Here is a 25636-nt window from a genome sequence, read left to right as displayed (position 1 = left end):
CTAAGCTGCTGAGCAGCTGCTGGGCTGGGACTTCTCGTCACCATCATGCTAGAACCACCCTTGGATGGTGGTTGGCTAGGCGGACCCCCTCTTTTCTTAGACTGCTCTATCTTTTTCTTTTTTAGGTTTGTTCTCCCATCTTATGAAGCACATCCTCTGTAAGCCTCATGAGTGCCTGGGAGGTATATATTTGAATCCCTGCATGTCTGAAAGATGTCTTTATTCCATCCTTGTGCTTCAAGAAAGATTGCCTGGGCATAAAACTGTAGGTTAAAAAGCTATTTTCCCTCAATTTTGAAGACAGTGCTCCATTATTTTCTGGAATCTAGTGCCGCTCTTAAGAAGTACAGTGCCATTCTGGTTCTTGTATGTATCCTGTTTTTCTCTCAAAGCTTTTTAAGATCTCTTTATCCTGATGTTCTGAAATTTCACAGCGAGATGACTTACGGTGGATTGTTTTCATTTGTTTCTTTATTCTTTGGACTGCTATTTCTAGCTCTGGATGCCTGTATGCTTCCACCTGACTGACTTTTTTGTATTATTTCTTAATTTCCCCCTTCCATATTTTCAGTTTCTTTGCCTAGAATATTTATTACTGGAATATTGGACCTTCTAGATGAATCCTCTAATTTTTGTCATCTTTCCTATTATTCTAACTTTTGTGTTTTGTTTTGTTGTGTGTTTTTTTTTTTTTTGCTCTACTTTCTGGGAGATTTCCTTCAAATCGTTTGATGGAATCTTTATTTCGATTAAATATTTAATTTCCAATGCTTATTTTTGAACTTTTGTTAAAAAGAGCATTTGGTTTTTATGTTAGGGCTGCAATACCTTTACTGCTTTCTCTAGATAATTTCCTAGGCTTTTTGAAGTTTTCTTCAGATGTCCTTTGAATATTTCGTTTTCCTCCAGGTTCCTTTTTTTCTTTGATTATTTGGGTCTCTGGCTTTCATGTTAGAGGCATGGCTTCCTGTTAACACTTAAAAGAGTTCCTGAGAATCAGACTGGGATTTCACTGTATGAAGGTGAGAGTTGTTGATGGCAGAATGCACTCTATGGAATCACGCTGAGCCAACTTTCTCCAAATTGGAACCCCTAAACTTCAGTAGGTGCCCATTCTCCTCCCCATCCCCCCCACCACCCCCCAATGCACCCACCTAGGGCTGATCAGTTTCTTCAGAGGGAAAATAATTCCTCTGGCAAGTGTTGTACCTCCCGCTACTGGTGCAATGAGAGCTCCGCAGAGGTAGCCAGCAGGAGGCCCCACCGCTTGGCACCTTCATTTTAACTCAGTCCTGCTTTCAGCCATTCCTGCCCATCTGGAAGTCCTGTGGGTGCTGGCAGAAGTGGGGTGGGAGCTTGCCTTGATGCCATGTCAAGATGTCAGAAGCCTACCAGTACTCTGGAGTTTCATGGGCTCTGTATTTTCAGCTTGGTTTCTAACACCCCGCTCTGGGCCTATCCTGCCTCTTCAGAGGGTGGTCCGGGGAAAATCTGAGTTTTCCCTGGAATCTTCCACCATACACTTAGAATATAACTTCTGCTGTCCCCTTAGGTTAGTTACTACTTATCCTTCTGCTTTGTGTCTCTCTTACTTTTTTGCCCATTTTATTATCTTATTCTTATTTTAACACAGTTTTGTGAATGAAAGGAGATAAACAAAAAGAAGTCATGCTACCATTTTGAACCAAAAGTAACATTTGTGATTCTCACTTTCTATATAGTTCACCTTATTCAAATTATGGAAGTTTCATTAGCTAATATTCTCCCTGTGATGCTTCTATTTTTAGAAACCATTGTGTAGAAAATGCTAAATTCTGTAATACGTGAACATGATACGGTAAAGATTTTATACACTAATTGTAAATTATTTGATTAATATGACATGCTTTATAAAGATTAGTTGAGAAAGAATTTGTCACTTGTGCCAGACTTGTTTTTGCAGCTGTCCTCGTTGTAGATTCTGAGATACAGTTTCTTCCTATACAGACTTCTTTTGGAAGACAGAATAAAAGCAGATTTCTAAGTTAATTAATAGGATTTGTGATAGGGATTCAATTTTGTTCTATTTATATAGAACGTGTTTTTTTCTGATTCTTTACAAATGAGGAAGATATGATATCCATATAGGAAAATGTCTCTTCAATTTTATATCCTCTTTGACATCTCTGGTAAGCTACCTTACCTTATTTCTCTTTTATCTATTGAAGTTTCTTATGGGGTAGGGGTGGAGTGCGGGGGTGAGGAGGGGTTCCTGGTTTATTAGTAAGAGTGTCAACTAGAGAAAGTGGTAATGGAAGCAGGAAGCATTCAACCCTAAAAGAGAAGACCAGGTTCCCAAGTGACATCTTCTTGGCCAGTAGGTCTAAAATTAGGATTGGTCTCTATTCTACATATAAATCAGAGACCACATATACTGGCAGAACCTCTAGTACTGGATTAATTAGTATATTCAGTCATCCACAATAAAATGAATTGAACTAAATGGGTCTTTTAGATCCCTTCTGACTGTAAAAATCTGACTGAGGTCCTCAATGTCTTTGCTAGCAAAGCATAGAGGATCATTGCTAAGAAAAGTTCCGATAGGTTAGTTTTGGGATTGTACTGCCTACCAGAAAGATTTCATCCTCAAAGCCCAACAGATCTAATAGGCTAGTTATATATAGAGGTTGGGATTCCATGTTACACTGCACATGTAACGCTTTTCATTAGACCTTTTTATTATCGTTGCTTACAGTCTTTAAATCCTGGAAACACCATAAAAGCCCACACTCTAGTGACGTGTGTAGAGGGAGGCGGGAGACAAGAAGAGTAGTGGGTATATCCTGAACTGGCCTGGGACATTTTTGTGAAATACGAGAAGAGAAAACCCCCTTTTTTCCATCACTAATTCTAGAACAGATTTCCGTATTTAAATAGAACTTAAATTTGCAAAGCATGTGTTGTTCATAAAACTTTGCCAATCACTTTACGCACATCTCTATTAGAATGGTCATTTAAAATATAGAATTAACAAGGAAGATTTAGAAAATGTCAAATATGCTATCTGTGTATCTTTGCTTTCTAAGTAGATACAGAGAAACTGGAAATTCTAAAAGAAAAATGATTCATTCTTTTCCAGTTAGTAGACCAAATAGTCAGTTCTACCCCCAATCCTTTTTCTCTGATGCTGATGTTTTTCTTTTTACTCTCTTATCAAAGTAAGTTTAAAGTACTTCAATTTGGAGTAGGAAATCACTGAAATTTGGAATTGTTCTGTTTGAACCATATGGAATTTATACAAGAAAATATTTTTGAGAAACGATTTCAAAGAACACTATGAATATATTTAATTTCTTGTGTTTCTAACCTCATCTCATATACTTTCAGCTTGGTATCTTCATAGGCCTGACGAAGAAAGTTCATATAATAGTACCTCATTGTCTTCAGTGCTATTTAAATAACATTCCAATCCATGCCATATTCTGAACCATAATAAGAGAAAAAAACACTTTTTTTTTTCAAAACAAAATTTCATTTTAAAATTTTGGAGCAATTTAGAAACATAGTTCCATTTTTCTGATTTTGAAGCCAAAGTTTGAGCCTTAGGTTGTTTTCTCAATAGTAAGATATGAGAAATGTTAAAGCTTTGTTCTCTATATGAAATGTTATAATCTGACAAACATGTTAATTTCTATTGTAATTTAACCTCCTTTGTTATGTTTTAAATCATGAATGTTCACTTGTTTGGGGAGCAGATGGTGTTCCCCCCCCCAGGGTTTTTTTTTTTAATTTTTACTTTGAAATTATGAATTCATAGGAAGCTAGAAAGACAGCAGAGAGGTCTCATGTACCATCACCCAGTATCTGCCCTGCCAGTGATTGTGTCTTATATGATATAGAAGATCAAACCCAGGAAATTGACATTGGTACAAGGTGTGTGTAGTTCTGTCATTTTATCACATGTAGAGATTCATGTAACCACCACCACAATCAAGATACTATTCTAAATTACAAAGATCTCCCTTTCCATACCCCTTTACACACACAGACACACACATACATACACACCCTATCCCCTGACAACCATTAATCTGTTCATCATGTCTATAATTTTGTAATTTGACAATATTATATAACTGGAATCATATAGTATATATCTCATAACATTCAACTTGATGCATGTATCAATAGTTCCTTTTTTATTGCTGAGTAGTATTCTATGGCATGGATATACACAGTCTATTTAACTATTAAGGCATATTTTGACTGTTTCTAGTTTTTCACTATTACAAATAAAGCTTCTGTGAACAACTGTGTACAAGTTTTTGTGTAGATTTAGTTTTCTTTTCCCTGGATGAATGCCCAGGAGCGCAGTTGTTGGGTTCTATGTAAATCTACATTTAGGTGTTTTTTTTTAAGAAACTACCAAACTATTTTCCAGAGTGGCTCTACCATATTATATTCTCACTATCAACACCTACAGTGATCCAATTTCTCTGCATCCTTGCCAGCATTTATTTGGTGGCATACTTTTCTTTAATCTTAGTTGCTCTCCCAAGTGTGTAGTGCTGGGGATGTTGAACATCTTTTCACATGTTTGTTTGCCCTTTGTATGCCCTCTTTGTTGAAATGTCTATTCATATCTTTTGCCTGTTTACTAAGTGAATCGTTTGGCTTTTTAAAGTTGCATTTTGAGAGTTATTTATATATTCTAGATCTGAGTGCTTTGTAAAGTATGTGTTTTGCAAATATTTTCTCACAGTCTGTAACTTGTGTTTGCATCCTTGTAAAAGTCTTTCACAGAGCAAAAGTTTTTATATTTTGATGAGTCAGATTTATCATTTTTTTTTGTTTTATGGATCTTGCTTTTGATATCATATCTAAGAACCTTTTCATAAAGCCTCAGATCCCAAAGATTTTCCTCCTGTGCTAGCTCTTAAAAATTCTATAGTTTTATGTTTTACAAGAAAAGTTATGATCCTTTCTGAGTTAATTTTTGCATAAGGTATGAGTTTTGTATTTTTACCTATCGATTTCCAAATGCAGCTCCACTTGTTGAAAAGACTGTTCTTCCTCCATTGAATTGCTTTTGCATCTTTGTCAAAATAAATTAACGACACTTGTGTGGGTCTATATTTGGGTTTTCTTTTCTGTCCCATTGATCTATGTGTCTATCCCTCCATAGTCCTGATTACCTAATAAGTCTTGAAATTGAGTGCAGTGTTTCCTCTCACTTTATTATTCTTTTTCAGAAGTGTTTTAGCTATTTCATTTAACCAACTTTATTACTTTTGTGTTGTCTATCTTTCTGATACGCTTGCCTACTTGGAAAATATCAAGGGATCTACAAAAACAAAACAAAAAAATGTGATTCAACAAGGTCATAGGATTCAAAATCAACATACAAAAGTCAACTGTATTTCTATATACTAGCAATGAGCACATGAAAACCAAAATTAAAAATATAACACTATTTACAGTGGCTCAAAAAATGAAGTAACTAGGGTAAATCTAAAACATATAGGACTCATATGCTGAAAACTATAGAACTCTGATGAGGGAAATCAAAGACTTTAAATAAATGGAGAGACTTAATGTGTTGACTGGAAAACTCAATCTAGTAAAGATGTCAGTTCTTCCCAAATTGCTAAACAGATGTGTTTAATGCAGTACCTCTCAAAATTCTAGAAACAATTTTTTGTAGATACAATTCTGTTTTGATGCATTTCTTTTTTAAAGAATATCTGAAATTTCCATGTGTTTCGAAAATGATGAATTGACCAGGGGAATGATTTTCCAACAATACCAAGTACTCTCAATTAGAAATAACACTTTTACTGTAAAAACTTAGTGTCTGCCTTCTGTATGCCAGGCCCCATGCTACGTGCCTTCCATCCTCTGTGTCACATAAGCTTCACAACTATCCTGTGTGGAAGGTGGTTATTAGCGCCATTTAACAGATGGGAAAATGGAAGCACATAGTGGTAATTTACTTCCCCAGAATCACAAAGCTAGAAGATACAGAGGCAGGATTCTAACACAGACCCACTTGAGTCCAAAGTCTGACCTGCGTTCACTGTTCTCCACCCTCCAGTGGTCTTGGTGTCTTCATTGGTTTCAGCAGGGGACTCAACACCCAGTGTTCTCTCAGATAATCCTTCTTTTTGAAAAATCACTGTTAATCCTTATATCACTTCACTACTTGGTTCCCTGTAAGGCTCTGTTTTGAGTATTCCCAGTCTACCATAACATTCTAGTTCTAACTAGAGAGCTGAAATCAAGGATTATATTACATTATCCAGCTGTAAGTGAACATTTGATAGATATTTCTCAATTTTTTAAAAATTATTATTTAAAAGAGCCTTTCCATCTGTCAGAGAAGGATGACTATAGAAGTATTGTCTTTTGCCCTGCAAGTGGGACAAACGGGTTTTGGAATGACACATCACTTTTATTAGGTGTCAGGGGAAGTAGGTCACTTTATAGTGTTTATCATAATGTTTGAAAAAACTGGCATTGAAAAATGAGAAGTTGAATACTGAGTAGCTCTTTGTCCAAAGACTAGCAAGGATTACTGAAATATTTTCTGAGATAGACAGTAGCTTTTTTTGTGTAGTTTCTTTTACCAGTGTCTTCCTAAGATAAATTTCATTTTAATGGTCAATTGTAGCTTGACAAAAGAAGTACTTTAAAAAAAAAAAAAAAAAAAAAAAATATATATATATATATATATATATATATATATATATATATGTATGTATGTATATGCTTTATTTATTGAAATGTTTTTCTAGATGTACTTGTAAACCCAGGAAAGCTCAAACCTCATTGATTTCTAGAAACTGGTTGGCATGATCCCAGAGCGCCTTAGTAAGTAAAATAGATGAAGGTTTAAAAGCCTCCATCTGTAAAGCTATTCAACAAAAGAGAAAAATCCAATCCACTTCCTCTAGAAATCAACAAAGAAAAAATAACGTCACAGAAGAGTTAGCGTCCCTCTAAGTTAATGAAGGAGGAAACTGCATGAATCAAAACATTCATTTGGAGATGCAGACACTGCATCTAAAGTGGCTTCTGGCACCATCTCTGTGTTTGGAGCCAGTGGCCTCCTGTCACAGGCATAACCAGGTCCTTACTGCAGGATTTAACAACTCGATTGCTAAACTGCAGTTGCTGGCTAAATGTTTTCTGAAGAATTTGGGATGACATGATCTCAAAAGTAAGCTGACACATTACATGCAAATATAGCACTACTGTTGGCGTATTATTATAGGAATCATCCAGCTCTTGATATCATTAGAGGCTGCCTCTGACCTCATGGTATCAACCACCCCCTTCACTGCCCCTGTAGATCAGCCATTGACCAATAAATGGCTCCCACATGGTGACTTCCTGGATCAGCCCATAAACTCATTGGGCAGTTTCAGAGTCTGTGCACTGATGGAAGGACTCTACACATTCTATGCATAGAAACATGCTGTATAAGAAGTATGAGAATTTCAGGGCCATAAAGAATATAAGAGATCAACCGTGGCACAGATCCAGGACAACTAGCGTACCAGGGCACAACCGGGTGTCAGTGGCCATAACTGATGAGATGCCCTCCTGCTCCCTCTTCCTTCCTCTCTCTCTCACATTCTTCCAGTCCACTTCGCTCATACCTTCCTCTCTATTACTGTCTATTTTTTGGGAGACTTAATCTGCTTATCAAAAACATACTTGCCACTTTCTTATCTACTCAAGTATTCTTTCAGTGCTTAATAACTTACTACAATTTATCTTCAAGCTTTTCTTCTGTCCTCATGTTCTGTCTTCATGTCTTCTCTGTCTTCATGTTCCTTTCTTCTTGTTTGGAACTTAGTAACTTAAATCTGGGCAGTCGAAAACATTGCAGAGATACACAAAACTTTTTAGAAAGAAATGTGCCATTCATCTGCCACACCCTCCGACCCATTACAGGAATCCCTGTAAAATTTCTTGGACAGATGGTAAGCCTATATGTGTCTGCACAAACCTTTCCTGAGATAGAAAGCTCACTGTTTACAAAGGAACTAATTCCCATTTGGGACGTTTTTAATTGTTAAAAAAATTCTGCCTTAAATCAATCTACAAATTGCTTCTACAAGACCGTGACATTCATCTGGTAGTACTTTCTCCAGCTCATTAATATACAGTGGCTAACATGTATTGTCCCCTGAGCTAAGATAGGTCCCAGTGTTATGCCTATGGCACGGGTAAGGAACCTGAAGGTTAGCGACTCAAGGTCACATGGTACTAGGTTGGCACAAAAGTAATTGCAGTTTAAAAGGTTAAAAATAATTGCAAAAACCCCAATTACTTTTGCACCAACCTAATAGTAAAGGGTGGAGCAAGCCAGGGGCTAGGGGAGAACTTGTATTGTGTGACCCCAGAACTTGGAGAATGCAGTCACACTAGCCCCTTCTCCTTATGGGTACTGTCCTCCAGGGTCACACATGCTCTCTGGGCCTCTCCATTCCTCCTTGTGTTCTTACCCCATTAGGTCCTCTGTATTCGGTTTCCCTCAGATGTCTTTCCCTCTGTCTTACCATTGGAATGGTTGTGAGTTAGTATTTTCTCACTTTTGACTTTAGTGTTCCCCTGCCACTATTCCTTAGAATCCAGCCATAGAACCTTAACACCGTTACTCTGAATTGTGCTGTCTGCTGGCTAGAATGTTGTGAACGCCACATTGTGGTCGTTTCATTCACATCAGTAGCTCCAGTGCCTAGAACAGTGCCTGGCTCAGGGTAGGCCCTTGACTGGTGTTTGTCAAATGGTTGAATTCCCTTCCTTGGCTATTATATACCCTATGAATTCTTAGCTTTTTTCCCCTGGTGTCTCTGATTCCCGATTGGTAAATTTTAAATTTGTAGAAGCAATGCATTCTTCCTCTGTCTTATAGGAGATAAAATTATAATTCATCATACCATTTGCCTTTGGCAGAAGGGGAAGGAAATGGAGATTTGCTGCTTCCTGTCACTATTAGGTTTTGCCTCTGTGACAGTTTAGAATCTGCTGGAAGGTAAATACTGATTCACTGGGTCTAGTAACATTCCCACAGCAATATCACTGTTTTTCTTGACATCTTTCAGCATCGGCCAGATGTTTTCTGCCCTGTGCCCATCCTCAGGTCCGAGGGGTCCTGATAGGTACTGCTTTGACCCACAGCAAACTCTCTCCTGCCATTCCTTTAAAGCTGTTTTCACTTTACAAGGTCTCTGATGTCACAACAAGGTTATGGAAAGTCCCTCACAACCATCTGACATCTATAAGCCTTTATTTACCAGCCGTGTTCAAGTTTTTGGTTCTCGTTTTTAATTGCCCTGTGCTCAGCACATTGGTGTAAATTCTTTCTTGCGTCGTGTGCATTTATGCTCTTTCTCTTGATCCTGCTCCCTCCTCCAGCTATCACCTCATCTCCAAACTCCTCAGATACCCCCTCAGCACTGTCTCCAGTTTCTTTCTCCCCATTCTCTCCTGAACCCGCCAACTTAACCAAAACTCTTCTTTTTGAAATCAACAGTAATCTTCTCCTTGCTAAATCCTTATCTCCTTTTCATTTTAGCACCTGTACTTAATCATACTACATATTTTATTTACCTTATTTACTGCTGTATATGTGAGTTCCATACAGTGTTCATTTTGTTCACTGCCTGTTACATGGTTGATGTTCAGTAAACACTTTCCAAATGAACAAATACACTACTGGTGCTTCCTGTATTCTAGGTCTTCTGTCTGTATAAACTTGCATGTCCCTTTAGGGTTTTGTTCCCTAAAGGGCAGGCGGATTATAGGAAGTTGTCTTTGTCCCATTGTGTGGTCTGAAGGATTCATGCTCTGTAGGCAAGCCCAAAGGAGGGCTCAAGCTTTATCGATACAGTCTGTTTTTTATCTAATCAGATGATGACTAGATTGTTCTTTTTCTGTTGTTTAGATGATATTTTCATTTCCTTAGCAAGCTGTTAGAATAATTATTTTCCAGTATGGAGGGTGTAGTGAAATTTTGAGAGCGCCCCTTAGAGAATCTTACCAAAGCGCTTGTATTGTCACGGCTGCAAATTGCATTTATTGGGCCTGTTATTTTATGTTTCATGAATGCCCTCTCCTCACAAAGTTTTCATAATGTCTTCCTGCCTCCTACTCCCCCTCACTGTTTTATCCTCTGGCACAGCAAGCACTGCTAACTACAGTTTCTCCCTGCAGTGGGTACACAGATTTCGCCATCACAGCAGGAAGGACGTTTTGTTTTGAAAGCAGACTGGGGCCTGGCATCATATGGCTTGGGGTGGTGAGAGGGCACTAGCTCTATTCTTTCCTCCCTTCCTTCCTGGCTCACATACATCTAAATCGGCCCCTCTTCACTCCTTGCAACCGCGGATGTTTCCGTAATTGTTGAGAGCAGGACAGGCACGGGCTTAGAACACAGACAGACCGGAGGTTGACAACAAGCTCCTTCAACTAACCAGCTTCAGGGAAGTCACTCAAACCTTCCGAGCCTTAGTTTCCCCATCTGCTAAGTGGAACAGATGATACCTGTTGGGCAAGGCTGATAAATACAAAGGATCCATAGCATCTAGCGTGAGGCCTGGCAGAACAGGTTACCCAGTAGATAGGTGCTACTGTATTTCTCTTCTGAGACTTCAGTGATTATGCCTAGATTCGAGAATTGGACAGATCATGAAGCACAAAATAACAACCATCTTTTGCCACAAGCAAAATTATTCTCTTTTCCACTAAAAAAAAAAAAATAGAAAATGCCATTTCTTGCTAAACAAAAGAAAATGCTAGACACTAAGAAAAAAAACTATTTCTAAAAGCTAACTCCCTTTTTCACTTTGGATGAGTCATTTTTCTTTAGTAAACAGGAATGAGAAGCAGAAAAATTAATCAAGATAGAGGCGGATAGTATCATTGTAAAGTGAAAGCATGAAGAAATAGACTACAAAAGTACATTGTACCAGAATGGATATTGAAGGCGGTCTTCAGATCTAATGAAATGTGTTTTGTCCGTCCGGCAATGTCTGTAGTTTTTTTATTTTAAATATCGGGTTGCGTTTATTATGGACTTTCGATTATCATAACCTATACTTGCTAATCTATTCTTACAGAGTCTCCTAGGTGAGCTGGCTGTGTTTGGGCAGCAGGAGTAGGCAGGTAGATAAGTGAACAAAGCCTTTTTGGTAGTTTTACCTTTTTATTCTTTTACATTGAGGCAAAGACACACCCTGAATGGACACACGTCAGACAAGGTTCCCTACAAGAGAGTCTGAACTCTGCTGTCCATCAGGCAGCCTGCTGGGGCAGAGGAGAGCCAGGCAGCCTGCCCTCAGATGCCTGTGTTTGGGGGGTACAGTTGGGAGGTGGTACCACCATCCAATAATAAGGACTAAGGGAACTGCCGGGAGGAAAGGTCAGACACAGAAAGAGAAATCAGGAAAGGCTTCCCAATGGGTCTAGGGACACTTTCTTCAGCTTGGAAGACTCTGATCAAGGTCCGGCCAAGGAGGGCAGGGGAGTTCCAGGGCAAGGAGGAGAATGCAGAGGCAGGCATCAGAGAGCATGGCTAGGTGGCAGGTGAAGATGGACAGGTGGGAGAGGGCCTGTGGCCCCAGACTTAGATGTATCACTGAATGACCAGTGTCTCCCCCTCCCTCCTGACACCGTGCCTGCCTCCAGACACAACTAGACCACACTGCCTAGCAGAGCCAACAGTTTGGCTTCTGCCTGCTGCTACAGTTCCTGTGAGCTCACAAGCAGAGCTGGAACGACCCTGGGCAAGGTGGAGAGAACTTATTAGTCATTCCTCAGCTCTTTGTCACTTGGACCCAAAAATAATATTTCAAGTGCAAATTGTGGTGGAAGACTTAACTTATACCATTCTGAGCTTGAAAATGATTTATGTAAGATGTGTTAAGTGCTAAAGATTAAAATATGTGCTGCAAAAGTAAGTGTCTGTCAACTTGCGTGTCTTATTTTGAAAATTGTTCTTTGTCCCACAATTCAGTCTGAGTCCTTAAAAATGAAAAAGTACTGTTTGTCTTTTATGAGTACACTTGAGGCAAAGAACTAGTGGTTCTAACAACTGCTGTACTGAAAGCTAGTCAAGAGATGGAAAATTATTCCAGGTGTTCTTGGCAAATGAGATCAACAGTTCTTGTTTTTTTTTGTTTTTTTTTAAATGAACCTACTGGTTCTGCTTTAAAATTCTGCCTTGTATTGATTTCTCTTTGCACCATATTTTGTGTTCTGAGCACAGTTTAATGCCGATGTGTTCACTGAGTTTTGTGCTTTTGGGTGCTGTAGTCCCATGAGTGTTGTTTCAAATTTACAAACAGAATATTCCAAGTTTCACTTCCCAAGCTTTTTATTGGACATCTTCATGGAGTCCGTACAATATAAAATGATATGCTAGATATTCTACTGAGTGTTTAAGCATTTTAGTTCAGCTCCTTTGAGTGAGTGCCTCATAGGTGCACGGCTGCGGCTTCAGTAGAAAAAGCAATAAAAAGCGGGTGCTCCCTGCCCTCCAGATGCTCTGTGTAGCAAGATAGAGTGAAACCACAGTCTTATGTTACCTTATTGTTATTTTTAATATTTTCATCAAACTTCAACTAACTGATACATCTGCAGCCAGTGGTGTAAAGAAAGACAATTAAATGAAAGGAACCCAAACTATAAATATTTTATCTTCTCTCCCTGTGCATTTAAGCTGTTAGCAAGTAGTATGGTTATTTGATTTAACAAAAAGTTAAATGGTTTCTTTTCTTCCCCTCCCTTCTGGGGAAGCCGGTACTAAGCAATGAATAGCCAAAAGAGTAGATATTTAGGAACTGAAATATACTTAGTGTGGGTTCCTGAGTCATATTATTTAAATATAAAGCATTAAAAAATACATCATATGTATCTTTTTAAGACCTGGAGTGACAGTGTGACATGGTGTGGTGGAGCAAGGCTTATCTATACAGATGAGTGTGAAACCCACAGCCACCCAGTAGGTGAATGTCTTAGACGACTTTCTTAGTATCCATGGACATCAGTTTCCTCATCTGTAAAGTGGGGACAATAGCACTTGTTTTAGAGATATTGGTGGAATTGAATTTAAAAACCTTTGAAAAGCACTAGTATAGTTCTGGGAACATAATATGTACCTAATAAGAAATGGTCATATTAATGGGTAATTTGTAAACAATTTATATACCAATTTACCTAACACATTCACAGTGGACTTGGTCCACTCTTTAAAAAATGCTGCTTTACTTTTCTGTTCCTTCAAGTTTAAGTGTTTTACAATTTTACTTTAACACATTTTAATATTTATTTCAGAGTAAATAATACCCTTTGCCAAGGGTATTAAAAGTATTTTCAGAAATCAATGTTCTATCTATATTGCCACCCTAATGTTTTGTATTGTATGTATGTGCTATCTACAGTTGCCATAGAGTACAAGCTTACATAGCTAAAGGAAAAAGCAATATGGCAAGTGCACATGCTTAAAATCGACGTTGGTGGGAGAACCGGATGCAGGGTTCCCAGATCTGCACAGCCCTGGATCCCAGTCAGGGTTCTCCAGGTGCCACTCACAAGTACTTACCCCCTTGTATAAGCAAGACCACCTCTTAAATGGGTAATTGTGAGGATGGGTGGGCTGGTGAGTGTAAGCTCCCAGCACCATAACTCTGTGAACTCCACATAAATTCCTTGTAGAGTTCATAGTCCTTGAGTTCACTGGGATGTTATTGCTGCTGCTGGAAGGTGCTCCTGGTCCCTAATTAGAGGAATCAGCTAACTCTTAGACTCACACAGCTAGCAAATCTTCTAAAACCTGTGATTTAAGTGTACTAGTCTGTAGAAAAGGACAATGGGCTCTTGACCTCCACATTCATTTAGAGTTTGGCCATAGCCTTACACATTTTCACAGCTGAACATAAAGCCACATAAAGCTCTCTCCAGGAGAGGACATAAGTGGCTGAAAGTGGGATCATTTTATGTTTGTTTGGGTAAGGCAAGCAGTCCTATTGGATTTTCAGTAGGAATTCTAGAAGCCCTGCTTTTTAATTATTTGGAGTATTTTCATCAAGCAAATTGTTCTATTTACAAACAATTTTGACACTGGCTACGTGCAGCATTGATTTATGCAACCTCAGGTAAAAGGTCGGGCTCCCCCACATTCACTCAACTCAGTGGCCCTCGTGTAGCAACACTTTCTTTATTTTGGGCCAAGGGAAAATGTTGAACCAGAAATGTGATTTTTTGGGGGGAGAGGGAAGGGGGAGTCTCATTCTCTATTTCATTTTAATTGTCTTAAAGAGGAGGAAGTCATTTTAAGAGAAACCCATAACATTGTGTTATAATGGATATGCATACAAATGAAAATGAAGTATGTGCAGTGAGCTTTGTAAATGACCTTAGAGAATGACATTAAAGAATCCATCATGGATTGAGATTTGACCTGCTGTTCTTCTCCAACCAACTTTAGGTTTGATTTCATTTTCAATAATGGCTTTATTATTTACTCTAGACTGTTTCACTCACATAACTGTTAGCTTTGAAATTTGCAACCACATATTTTCTTTGTAACTCAAATAAAAATGGGGTCATGCAAGTGACCTTTTAGACAGAAACTGCACAGTCAATCCACTTTGACAGAAATAGCACACACACACTATCACTTGAGAGTAATGGAATCATTTTAAGACAAAAGATCATTCATTTACCGTAAAGCTTGAAATCTAATGATGGTGATTATTGGTGCCAAGTTGTGGACACTGGGGACGAAATTTAATAACAGCTTACCATTTACTGAGCAAACTTGGGGCCGAGTTCCACGCTGAGCACTTTCAATGTACTACCTCACGGAATTACATCAGCCCCATGAAATGTACCGTGTTTCCCCGAAAATAAGACCTAGCCGGACCATCAGCTCTAATGCGTTTTTTTGGAGCAGAAATTAATATAAGACCTGGTCTTATATTACGTAAGATTAATTTTAACATAGTACCAGACCAGGTCTTATATTAATTTTTGCTTCAAAAGACACATTAGAGCTGATGGTCCGTCCGGCTAGGTCTTATTTTCGGGGAAACGTGGTAGGAATCATTATTGTCAACATTCCATAAATAACGAAATTGAGGTTGAGTCACTTGACCAGGGTCCCATAGCTATAAGTGGCCAGATATGGAGAAGCCCAGTTGACTCCTGGACCTGGCGTGGAACTGAGGAGGGGCACTGCACCAACAGATAAACAGAAACCCTGAAGGATACTACCTGGACCCATTTCATTTTCTGGCTTGGATTCGTTAGGGAATAAACAGGGAGCGAGTATACTCTTTTTCCCATGCCCTAAGAATTCACTCTTCTGAATTCTGCTTTCCATCCCTGGGATGAGATCTCAGACAGGGCTCATAACCTCTTCTGTTCGTCTTAATAAATGAAAAGTCCTCAGTTGAGATTCAGGCATGAAAGAGCCCAGGCCAACGTCATGACCAAAACTCCAACCTCTTATCCAGCTTAAATTAGCTTCTTCCTGTGCCAGCTCAGGCCTGTGTTAGCTTGGAAACCTTTATGGAAGAGGGGACAGGGAACTTAACAAACGTCCTATTTTTCCCCTTCTTTCCCTGCTCCAGCCTCTGCCCTACTCATTATTGGACTTCTAACCTCTAAGGGCCCCCACGTGGGTGCATGTACATGTGGGGCAGACAACTTGTGAACAGAAGGATGAGAAGGTTTCTCTCCTTACCTTTGATTCCTGTAATCTGGTGTCCCCTGGGCATGAGAGACTTCAGAGCTGGTTCTCTTGGGAGCTTTTGAGTTCACAGGGGGCGGCCACTTCTTTCCCACCGCTAGGGGGAGCTCACGGCCCTTTCAGTGCGGGGCAGTTGGCTTCCTTTGGAGGGGAATCTTTGGTTGGAGTTCCTTTTAAGGTAACTCCTGATCCCCTTTCCCCAAGAACATGTGTGGTCCTAGAAAACCTAACCCTTGCACTCATGGAAACGCAGCTTCCTGTCGTCTGCATCCTGTGGTTGGAGAGGCCAGTGTAGACTGCCTTTGAACCTCTGACTCGAGCTACAAGCTGGTCTGCGTGCTCCTCAGCTCCGAGAGACCTGTGTCCGGATGTCTAGGTGTGCCCTGAGTCCAACCTCAGCCTGTTTGAGGTGAGACTAGGCACACATGGCCACTGCCCTACACCACAGCTCTGAGCTTGAGACTGCCCGGATCCTGCTCCACTGAGGCAAAGTTGTCTCTGTTCCCGTTGCTATCTTTCTTTGCCCAGCTGACATGCGAAAACTGTAAATAGCAAATTACCCCTCCACTCTTCCCTCCAAACCCGTTCAGTTAACAGTGCCACCTGGAGGATATTTCCATAACACAGTATACACTTCATTGTCAGAATAATTTTCACACATTTATCAAAGACGCCTGTGCACGTTTTGTGCTGCCTCAGCATACCGTACGCGTATGAGAGCCTCAGGGGTAAACATTCCTTTGTCCATTTCCATATATCATTAGAAGGTAAGGCTTGGCTTCCTTGGCATTCCAACATTTGTTTCCTGTCCTCTAGGCTGACAGAATGGATGTGTCAAAAGAAACAAGGCTTAAAGGGGTTGCTGAAAAAGAGGGGAAATGGTTTACCCAACACATGGAAAATTAAAGAAAAGTAATGGAAACCTAGGGCAAGAATTTTTATTAAATACAATTTGAAGACCTACTCTAGCCAACTGAAAGAAAAAGCAAAAAATGCCTAGGATACTGGAATCAAAAGTTTAAATGTTATTAGGGAAAGTCTGTGGTTTCAAAGAATATACCAAGTGATAGTGTTATTGGCAAAAAGATTATTTCATTTACAGCTTGGAGCTGATGGTCTGCAACGCCGAGGTCAGAGAAGAGAAGATTCGGCTCTTAGAATTATAGGGGGTTTCACCAGGCGATAAGAAAGAAGGAGGCACATCACTCAGTAATTGAGAAAGTTCAAGTCTTGAAAGTTCAGGTGCTTCTAGATGGTTGGTTCTCTGATTTCTTAGTTTCAAGTCAATTTATAGTGTACAAATCTAGTCCTTTTGATAAATGCTTTTGTTACTCTCCCATTTACTTTTTCAACTTTTACTATTCTCCTTTACTTTTGCATTCTTTTCTAGTTATTTTCACAGTATAAAAGGAGTTAACACGGGATGTAAAGTACAGCATAGGGAATATAATCAAAGGTATTGTAACAACTATATACGATGTCAGAGGGGTAGTACACTGGGAGGGGGCTTATCACTCTATGAGGGGTGTAAATGTGTAGTCATTATGTTGTTTTGCACACCTGAAACTAATATTTTTTAAACAAGGAAAAAGACAAAGTTATACCAAAAACAATGGGGAAGTTAATAAAAGTGACTCTGCATTGGGAGAAAAGGAAAAGGGAAAAAGTTGAAAAACATGGCATCTTAATTAAAATGGGTAAGTTAATGTCTTTCAAATGGAATGACATTGCTGCCTTTAACCCACAAAACTGTTACTTACTAATACATTTTTCTTGTAAATACAATTTTTGTGATAGCCACTATATTGTTAACTAGTTGTGATACATATTAAGGAAATGACAATTTTCATGAAACCCTGTTGGTTAAAAAGAGGGAAGAGCAGATGTGTGAATGCACAAAGCTGGTTTGGAGAGGCCGCCATCTTTTTATTTGGCTCAAGCCAGGGGTGCAAAGGAGGACGGCATAGAGGCTAAGAATTAGAGTGTGCACTTTTCCACAAACCACTTCTCATTAGCCAATGTGAAACTGCATTTTTACTTTAGTGACCAGGATGTTTCTCTGTTCTTAAAAGGGAAAAATCAAACATATAGTTATGAGAGTGACCTCCAGTCGAGTTGGAATCTTATGCTAAAGTCAATAAGCACAAATACTACCAGCAAAAATTTAAAAAGTAACATGGGACAATTTCATTCATATTGTAAAAGTTTTGTGATCAGACATGTTAGGAAATTAGAAGAGTCAGTTCTTCAAGAACTCTTATTAGCCTCAAAGGTAAATTGCTTCTTTTGCTGTTTGCCTCCAAAAATGTTTGAGCTGAAGACATTTTTAAATTTACCCAATTCAACACATTCATTTCCATAGATAAGATCAAGATATTGAGATGTTACGTGATTTAGAGTTGAATTAGTCAGACAAATTCCCTTTTTAAAACAATATTACCACTTTTTTTCTGCCATAACACACATGATGACCAGTTTTCACATACTTAAGAAACTTCTCTGGGTGAATCTGGGGTTTGTGTTCAATCCCAGGGTCCTTGCTCTAATTCCAATGCTTTCTTCCTTCCTAAAATGTAAAGATGAACTGTCCTTAGCTGTCTTTCTCTTTTTAGTTACCAGAAGCACCTGACCCGCACTGTTTCATAATAGTGAATTTTAAGATCAGGAGAGTTTACCCAGAGGTCTGGACTTGCTGCTTCCTCAGTGAGCCCACTCCCCATGGCAGTCTTTAGCTGGAGGCCCTTCCACAGGCCATGTCCCCCATTCTCTGCCTTGCCTGACCTCATAGGCATTGAGGTACATATGGCCGGGGTTATAGAAACGTTGACTTTAAGCATTTTTCACATAAACTGTGTATTCAGGCCCATTTTCTATTCCTGATGCCTCCAGGGTGGCAAATGTTCTTAGATCCAGCGTCCTGGGTCTCTCTAATATTTCTCGTCTGCCAAGGGTCCTGGTCTTCACCTAACTGCCCCTGTGAGCAGCTGGCAGATTTGAAGGTAGAAGAATTCGGGCTTTGGTTTTTAAAGTTTCGAATTCTCTGGGATTGCTATTTTTGTGCCCCCAAAGCCCCGGACTTTTACTCATTTAGGAGTTAAGAAAGCTTGGTAGATTCCTCTGTGCCAGAGGCATTTCGGTTCTAATCTGATGTTCTCTAGGACTTCAGTGAGCTTCCTTCCCTTGCCCCTTGCCACTCAGAAGCTGGACCAGCTTCCCAGGCATCACTTGGGGACCTGTGAGAAACACAGACTCTAGGGTACCACCCCAAATCTAGTCTGCATTTCAAGGATATCCCTGGGGCCGTGTTTCAAGTTTGAGAAGCACCCTTAGTTTGAATAGATGTCAGCATTTCTTGATCACTGTGCCCTCGGCCCCGGCTAGCTCTGTGCTACATCAGCCCTCCCCACATGGACCAGGACTTTCACACAGATAATGTGACCCGTCAGGGCTCTGCCCCACGGTCACCCCCAGGCCAGGTTGCTGTTGAGTTGGTGTCTGCCCTGATTTATCAGGCCATTTTGTACCTCAGCTCTGCTAACTTTCATTCTCCAATCGTTTTTATCCTTCTGTGAAATTTTCAAATGGATATTCAATGGGGTAAAATATAGCCAAAATGGTTGATGAATAAAAGTTTCTCCCTCGGGGTTACGTTCTCTCTCTTTAGCCATATGTCAGCAATCAAGAGGGGCTGTATAATTACTTTTGTTTATGAAACGCTTCATGACCTTTAATACCAGTGCATGTTATATGTCAACTATAACTCATCATTCAAAGGACATTTTCCTATAAACAGCAACTGCAGGAACCATACAAAAGTTCAGTCATGGACCCCTATTCTCAGGTTCCATTTTGAAATTGAAAATAACTTACTCATTGTTAGCTCCTCAGAACCACATGATTTTAGCTGGAGAACAGATAGTAGGAATCTCATCCAAGCACCTCGTGGCATAGATGAGGAGACAGGCCTCAGAAGAAGAGGTACAAGTTCTAGTCCCCTGTCGCGCACTGGGGCATCTTCCTGCTTGCTGGGAGTTTGCTGAGGTCCTCGGGCACAAAGCTGATATGTGCAGATCTTAGTCCTGTCTTCATTCTGCCCCCGAACCTTCTGGCACCTTTTTGGAAGCTACAGAGGTAACCAATGAAGACGTTACACACACTCCAGAGAAACATGGCCTCTCCTGGGGGCAGCCCTCTCTCAAGCTCTCTGGGTGTGACCCCACAGGGTTGCCTCCGGGCCCAGGCTATGCTGCCCTCTCTGACTCGGAGCCCCTTTGGTGGAAAGGGCCCCAGTTTATCTTGCAACGTGGTAGATGAGCAGACCCAGAGGCTCTGCAGGGTAATCGTCGCTCCTCTTCTGGCATTTCATTCACACTATGTTCAAAGAAACAATCTTACTTAATCTTCCTGAAAGGAGGTGTTTTTTTTTAAAACTAAATTTAAGTATTATAATAAAACCACACATTAAAGGAAATCCTTATGTAGGAATTACCTTGGGGTAATTCAAATCTTACACAGGAAAATATTTTTATTAGAACAAATCCTTTTGCAGATTACCAAAATTGTCTCTAACAAAACATGGCAATGGGTGTATTTAGAGATTAAGAGTTTCAAAAGATGATAGGGATACATATCAGCTAGTTATTAATAAAACCCTCATATTCTTACCACGAGAGCAGATGATTTTACAGTAATATCACTTTATTTTGTAAATTAGCTATGTGACATGTTAGTTGAATACATTACTCTTTTAATATTTCTAATTATAACCAAAGATGTTAAAAAGGTCTTGAACCAGTTACGTTGGAATGCTGATGCATTCATAAGTGTTCTGCCAGCAGTAACAGGCAAAGAGAGGTGCTGTTCCCTGGGCTGCAGAGATAAATGCTGCATTATATTGTGTAACAAGTAGAAAAACTCCCTATAGGTTTATATTGGAAGCATGATGAGTGTTTCATTATAGTGGTTTTGGTTGGGGAATGGGGATAGTCAAGTTAAGAAAGCCATGAATTAGTCCCATGAATGCTTAACTATTATTACAAATTTTTCTATACAGTAACACATTTAGGTATGATTGACAGTTTAAGATTTTATTTTTAGTTCTTTAAGGGATTTGGGGAAAATACATACCACAGACTTTTGATGTCTGCTCATTAAGTGTGAAAAATTATGGAGCATTTAAAATTAAATTGTCCACTTCTATGGTTAATCTAAAAGTATTTCTAGTTTCTTTTTAATTAAAAATAAGCTTGTATTTAATGGGATGAACTTCATAAGCATTCTTGGTTCTCAGGAGAGTGTTTTCAGATATATTGGTTGGCAAAAATAAGATAATTGAAACATGTTGACTTCTAAAAATTGTTTTCATCTTTATTGCCAGTTCCATTTCTTGCCCATCTTTTTCGTTTTTGAAGAATTAAGAAGTTTTTGTTCAGGTGTTATTGAGATGGGTAGTAAGAAGTCAGAAGTTTTGCTTCATTGCAAAAGTGACATAATTCACCCAGTCTTAGGCTAAAGCAGATGGGGATTCTTAGGAACCCGGCGGCATTTAATGAAGTAGGAATCGGGTTTGCTAAACCCACATTTCTACATTCATCTAGTATTTACTGGGTTTTGATATAAGTAATGCCAACCGGGCGTGATCAGGGGCGGTTCTCTCCAATGGGGAGGCTGCTGGAAGAGTTCACGCGTGGGGAATGTCAGCCCCGTTCTTCCTCCCAGACGCCGGTCTCTGCCTGCGGCGCGCGGGGCGCAGGCTCGGACGCCAGGGACCCGCGGTCCGTTCTGTGAACGGGGACTCGCCTCCCTGAAAGGCCCGGCGCCCGGGGCTGGCGGTCGGCAGGCGGAGGCGGGGGCGCCGCGGGGTGTCTCGGTTGCTACTGCCGTGATGTCACTCGCCCATCCTAACCCGCGGTTGGTTGTTTTGTTTCAGCTCTGCCTGCAGTTGAACACAAAGACCTGGAGGAGACTCCCACATCCTTCGGGGAGAAGAAAGGAGGCGGAGGCGGCGAAGCGGATTAAAGGAACTTGTGGCTTGTGGCCTTTTGGTGCCAGGGGATAGTGAATTAAAGCTACAGGGGCCATTAATGAGCCGTGAGATGAGGCGCTGCTGCTACTGCTGCTGCTGCCGCCGCTGCTACTGACACTCAAGGTTCCAGGTCCGTCTGCTGCCCTTTGTGCTTCGTGTACATGTGTCTGTTCAGCGCATCCGGAGGCGCGCAGAAGAGAACCCAACACGGCCGCCGGGGAGAGACCACCCAGCATGCCCACGGAGACCCTGCAGACAGGTAGCATGGTGAAGCCGGTCAGCCCCGCCGGCACCTTCACCTCGGCGGTGCCCCTGCGCATCCTCAACAAAGGGCCCGACTACTTTCGCAGGCAGGCCGAGCCCAATCCCAAAAGACTCAGTGCGGTGGAGAGGCTCGAAGCCGACAAGGCCAAGTATGTCAAGAGTCAGGAGGTCATCAACGCCAAACAGGAGCCCGTGAAGCCGGCCGTGCTGGCCAAGCCCCCCGTGTGCCCCGGCGCCAAGCGCGCGCTGGGCAGCCCCACGCTCAAAGTGTTCGGGCCCAACGCCAAGACCGAGAGCGGAGTGCAGAGGGAGACCCTGAAGCTCGAGATCTTGAAGAACATCATCAACAGCTCGGAAGGCTCCAGCACGGGCTCGGGGCACAAGCACAGCTCTCGAAACTGGCCGCCGCACCGGCCAGACGCCACCGACCTGCACCGGCACTCCTTCGCCGAGTCCCTGAAGGTCTACCCGACGCAGGGCCGCGGCAGCCCGCAGGAGAGCAGCTCCCACGTGGGCAGGAGGCTGCTGGAGCAGACGGCCGAGTCCTTCCTCCACGTCTCCCACAGCTCCTCGGACATCCGCAAAGTGACCAGCGTGAAGCCCTTAAAAGCGATCCCCTGCAGTAGCTCTGCCCCTCCCCTGCCTCCCAAACCCAAGGTCGCAGCCATCGCCGCCATGAAGTCCCCCGAAGCCGACCCTGTGGAACCAGCTTGTGGAGTCAGCCGGAGACCCTCCCTCCAGCGGTCAAAGTCAGACTTGAGTGACAGATATTTCCGGGTGGACGCAGACGTGGAGAGGTTCTTCAACTACTGTGGACTGGACCCCGAAGAGCTGGAAAACCTTGGAATGGAAAACTTTGCAAGGGCTAATTCTGACATCATATCCCTCAACTTCCGCAGCGCAAGCATGATCAGCTCAGACTGTGAACAGTCTCAGGACAGTAACAGTGACCTTAGAAATGATGACAGTGCCAATGACCGGGTGCCATACGGCATTTCTGCCATCGAAAGAAATGCTAGGATCATCAAATGGTTATATAGCATCAAACAAGCTAGAGAGTCACAGAAGGTCTCCCACGTGTAAGAGAAAGTGTGCAAAGGAGGGAGGGGTGGGTCTCTGTGCATCCGCAGTTGTGAAGGTTGTGAGGTCGCCTTGAAGTCTTGTGAGCTTCTCCACTCTCTTTGTGTTGCTTGTTGTGCAATGTTTCCAAGTTGCATGCCTGTCAACATGGGGACCGACCTGGCTTCCGCGTCCACCATCACTGCAGAGCCTGGCTGAACACATGTCATCTGCCAAAAGTTTCGGGCCAGAATCTGATTAGGGCTTTGATCTCAAGCAAAACTGTTTACAGGAAAACGGTATACAACTTCTTCAATATTTATGTGGTTCTTGTGTTTTTATATCCCACGCTGTTGTGTCTTAATTAAAAGTTTTATCAACTGGCTTTTAAGTTAAAAGAGTAGAATCTTTTTGAAATAAAAAGCCAATTTGCCTACATGTGAGACCGCAATAATGGGAAAAGAAATGGGAACTGCTACCACACAGAGTGACTGGCCTAAGGTAGAACCAGGCTGGGTTTTCTGAGGAAGAAAGTGGTGAGCCTGATGTTAATCACTTACCTATTGAAATTCTCTTGCCATTTACTAATGTAATGGCTGGGACAACAATGCTACATTCTGTCCTATTCAATAGTGTGTAAATGTTGGTGGTTCTGTGTAATACTGACCCCAAGAAAAGACAATCAGATACAATGAAGGTGATTAAATCTGGGAGGTATACTGGAACGTCTGGGGGTTTGTTGATACTTTTCTGAGGGTTGATTCAGAAATTTCTACTATTACTCTTTTGACAGGAATGGTCACCCTAAAGCTGTTACTCAGTGTCTTAAAATTTGGGGGCTTTGTTTTTTTGGTCAAGAACTAATTCCATGTTGATTCTCTTCCCTGCCTCCAAACCTCCCTGTGTTGTTGTTTTTATTTGGGAGATGGGAGAGGGGCTTGTGCAGGTTTGAGCTATCTAAAGACATGAACACAAACGGAACTACCAGCCATATCAGTGTAGAGCCTCCTATTCAGAAGCGAACACCTTTGGTAGCTGAACCATATCTGAGCAGTGTGGTTGTGTTGTCTTGCATGTTATTCTCTCAGGCTGTGGACCTTTGTTACAGCTCTAGGAAACTGTAGAAACACTATGTAGCTTCCCCCACTCCCCCCATGGTCTCTAGTGCTGCATATCAACTTGTTCCCTTTCCCCCCAATAACCTGTCTTTCCGTTAGCTGTCAGCCAGCTGACAGTGTGGTGTGGTTGCCGAGACACACATGCATTGGTCTGCTTCATTGCTGTCATAGTCATGCTCTGAAGTTCAGGAGCACTACCTGAGACTTCATCAGCTAATAGGAAACTTTTTATGGTGTAAATGCTGTAAGACTTTGTACATACTTCAGTTGTTACGAAATCTTGAAGAAAAAAAAAAAAAGAAAAAGTTACGCTAATAAATAGCTCTGGTGCAGGCACAAATGGTGGTGGTTTCTCTTTGTACTGTCCTTTGCTCCCTCCACAAAAGTTCAACTTTGGACTGTGAGCCAGAAGCAGACGTTTGATAGCCTGGAAGAAACATAATTTTATTAAGTTATTTTCACCATATCACAATTATTCTGAACAGCAGTGTTCTTAATTGTAGGTGTAGCAATGTGCTTTTGCTAAAATAGTCACATCAAGGTTCCTAAAATATGCTGCCTCTTCTTTACTTAGTTCACACCTCTGATATTTTTATCTTTTCTTCAAATGAGAATTTTTCACGTCTTCCACTAGACTCTTCACTTGTAAATATTTATGAGTTCTTACAGTGGAGAAATACCTTGGAAATGTATAGCCTTGTTTTTATTTATACAAGCCCAACATCATTAACTTAACATTTGTTCATACATTTGTCCATTCATTCATTCATTCATTCATTCATTCATCATTCTTCTATCAACAGGTCATTTGATGAGTGACTCCCTTTTTCATGCCTCACAGTTGGCATGGGATTGTTATGATCAACCACACAATCTCTGCCTCAGGATCTTAGATTTTCACCTTTATTTTAAGAGAAGTATCATTCCTGTTAGTGTAAATGTCTTAATCTCTTATTAGGATATTGAGTATTCAACGAGTATTTCTTGAACCAAGTTATTTGAAGGTTAACATTTCTTTAAAAGTGCCATGTAATATGTAAATGTAAAAGAAAGCATTATTTAAAACGTAATTTTCAGAACCAGAAATTATGTGATTCACAACTATTCCTGTTCATGTGCGTTTTTCTTCTGAAAATCAGATTTGGTTCCTTGACTTCCCTGGTTTTGAATTCTTTCTGGTTCTCTGATTGATTTCCAGTTCAAGTAGAACTCCGCTTCCCAGAGGAGCAATTTGAAGTGCAGCTGTGAGTGGTGATAATACAATGCATTCAGGATAACAGGATGAAAATGTCTGTATGTGTGTGTGCGCACACGTTTTCTTCCATCACCTTTGGGATAGAAATGTAGCCATTTAAAATATCCATATCTTATTATACATCCATCTCTTTCTGGGGCTACTGAAATACCAAAAATAAGTTATTTTTCTAA

General features: G+C 40.8%; 1 protein-coding gene across 20 annotated transcripts in view; it reads left to right on the top strand.

The window, feature by feature from the left end:
- Positions 1-23528, top strand: part of FAM110B (family with sequence similarity 110 member B) — a 140207-nt gene extending 116679 nt beyond the window's left edge. For all 20 annotated transcript variants that reach the window (XM_088799412.1, XM_019718187.3, XM_074318655.2 and 17 more), the window contains one exon: positions 21672-23528. In XM_088799412.1, coding sequence (XP_088655538.1) covers positions 22002-23114 — 1113 coding nt within the window. In that variant the 5' untranslated portion in view covers positions 21672-22001 and the 3' untranslated portion in view covers positions 23115-23528. The remainder of the gene's footprint in view (positions 1-21671) is intronic.
- Positions 23529-25636: the final 2108 nt, after the last annotated feature.

This window comes from Rhinolophus sinicus, chromosome 7, assembly GCF_057876585.1.
Source record: "Rhinolophus sinicus isolate RSI-liver-muscle chromosome 7, RSI-T2T, whole genome shotgun sequence".
Classification (NCBI taxonomy): domain Eukaryota; kingdom Metazoa; phylum Chordata; class Mammalia; order Chiroptera; family Rhinolophidae; genus Rhinolophus; species Rhinolophus sinicus.
The sequence above is the reverse complement of the archived record's forward strand: the minus strand, read 5'-3'. Positions and strand labels throughout refer to the sequence as shown.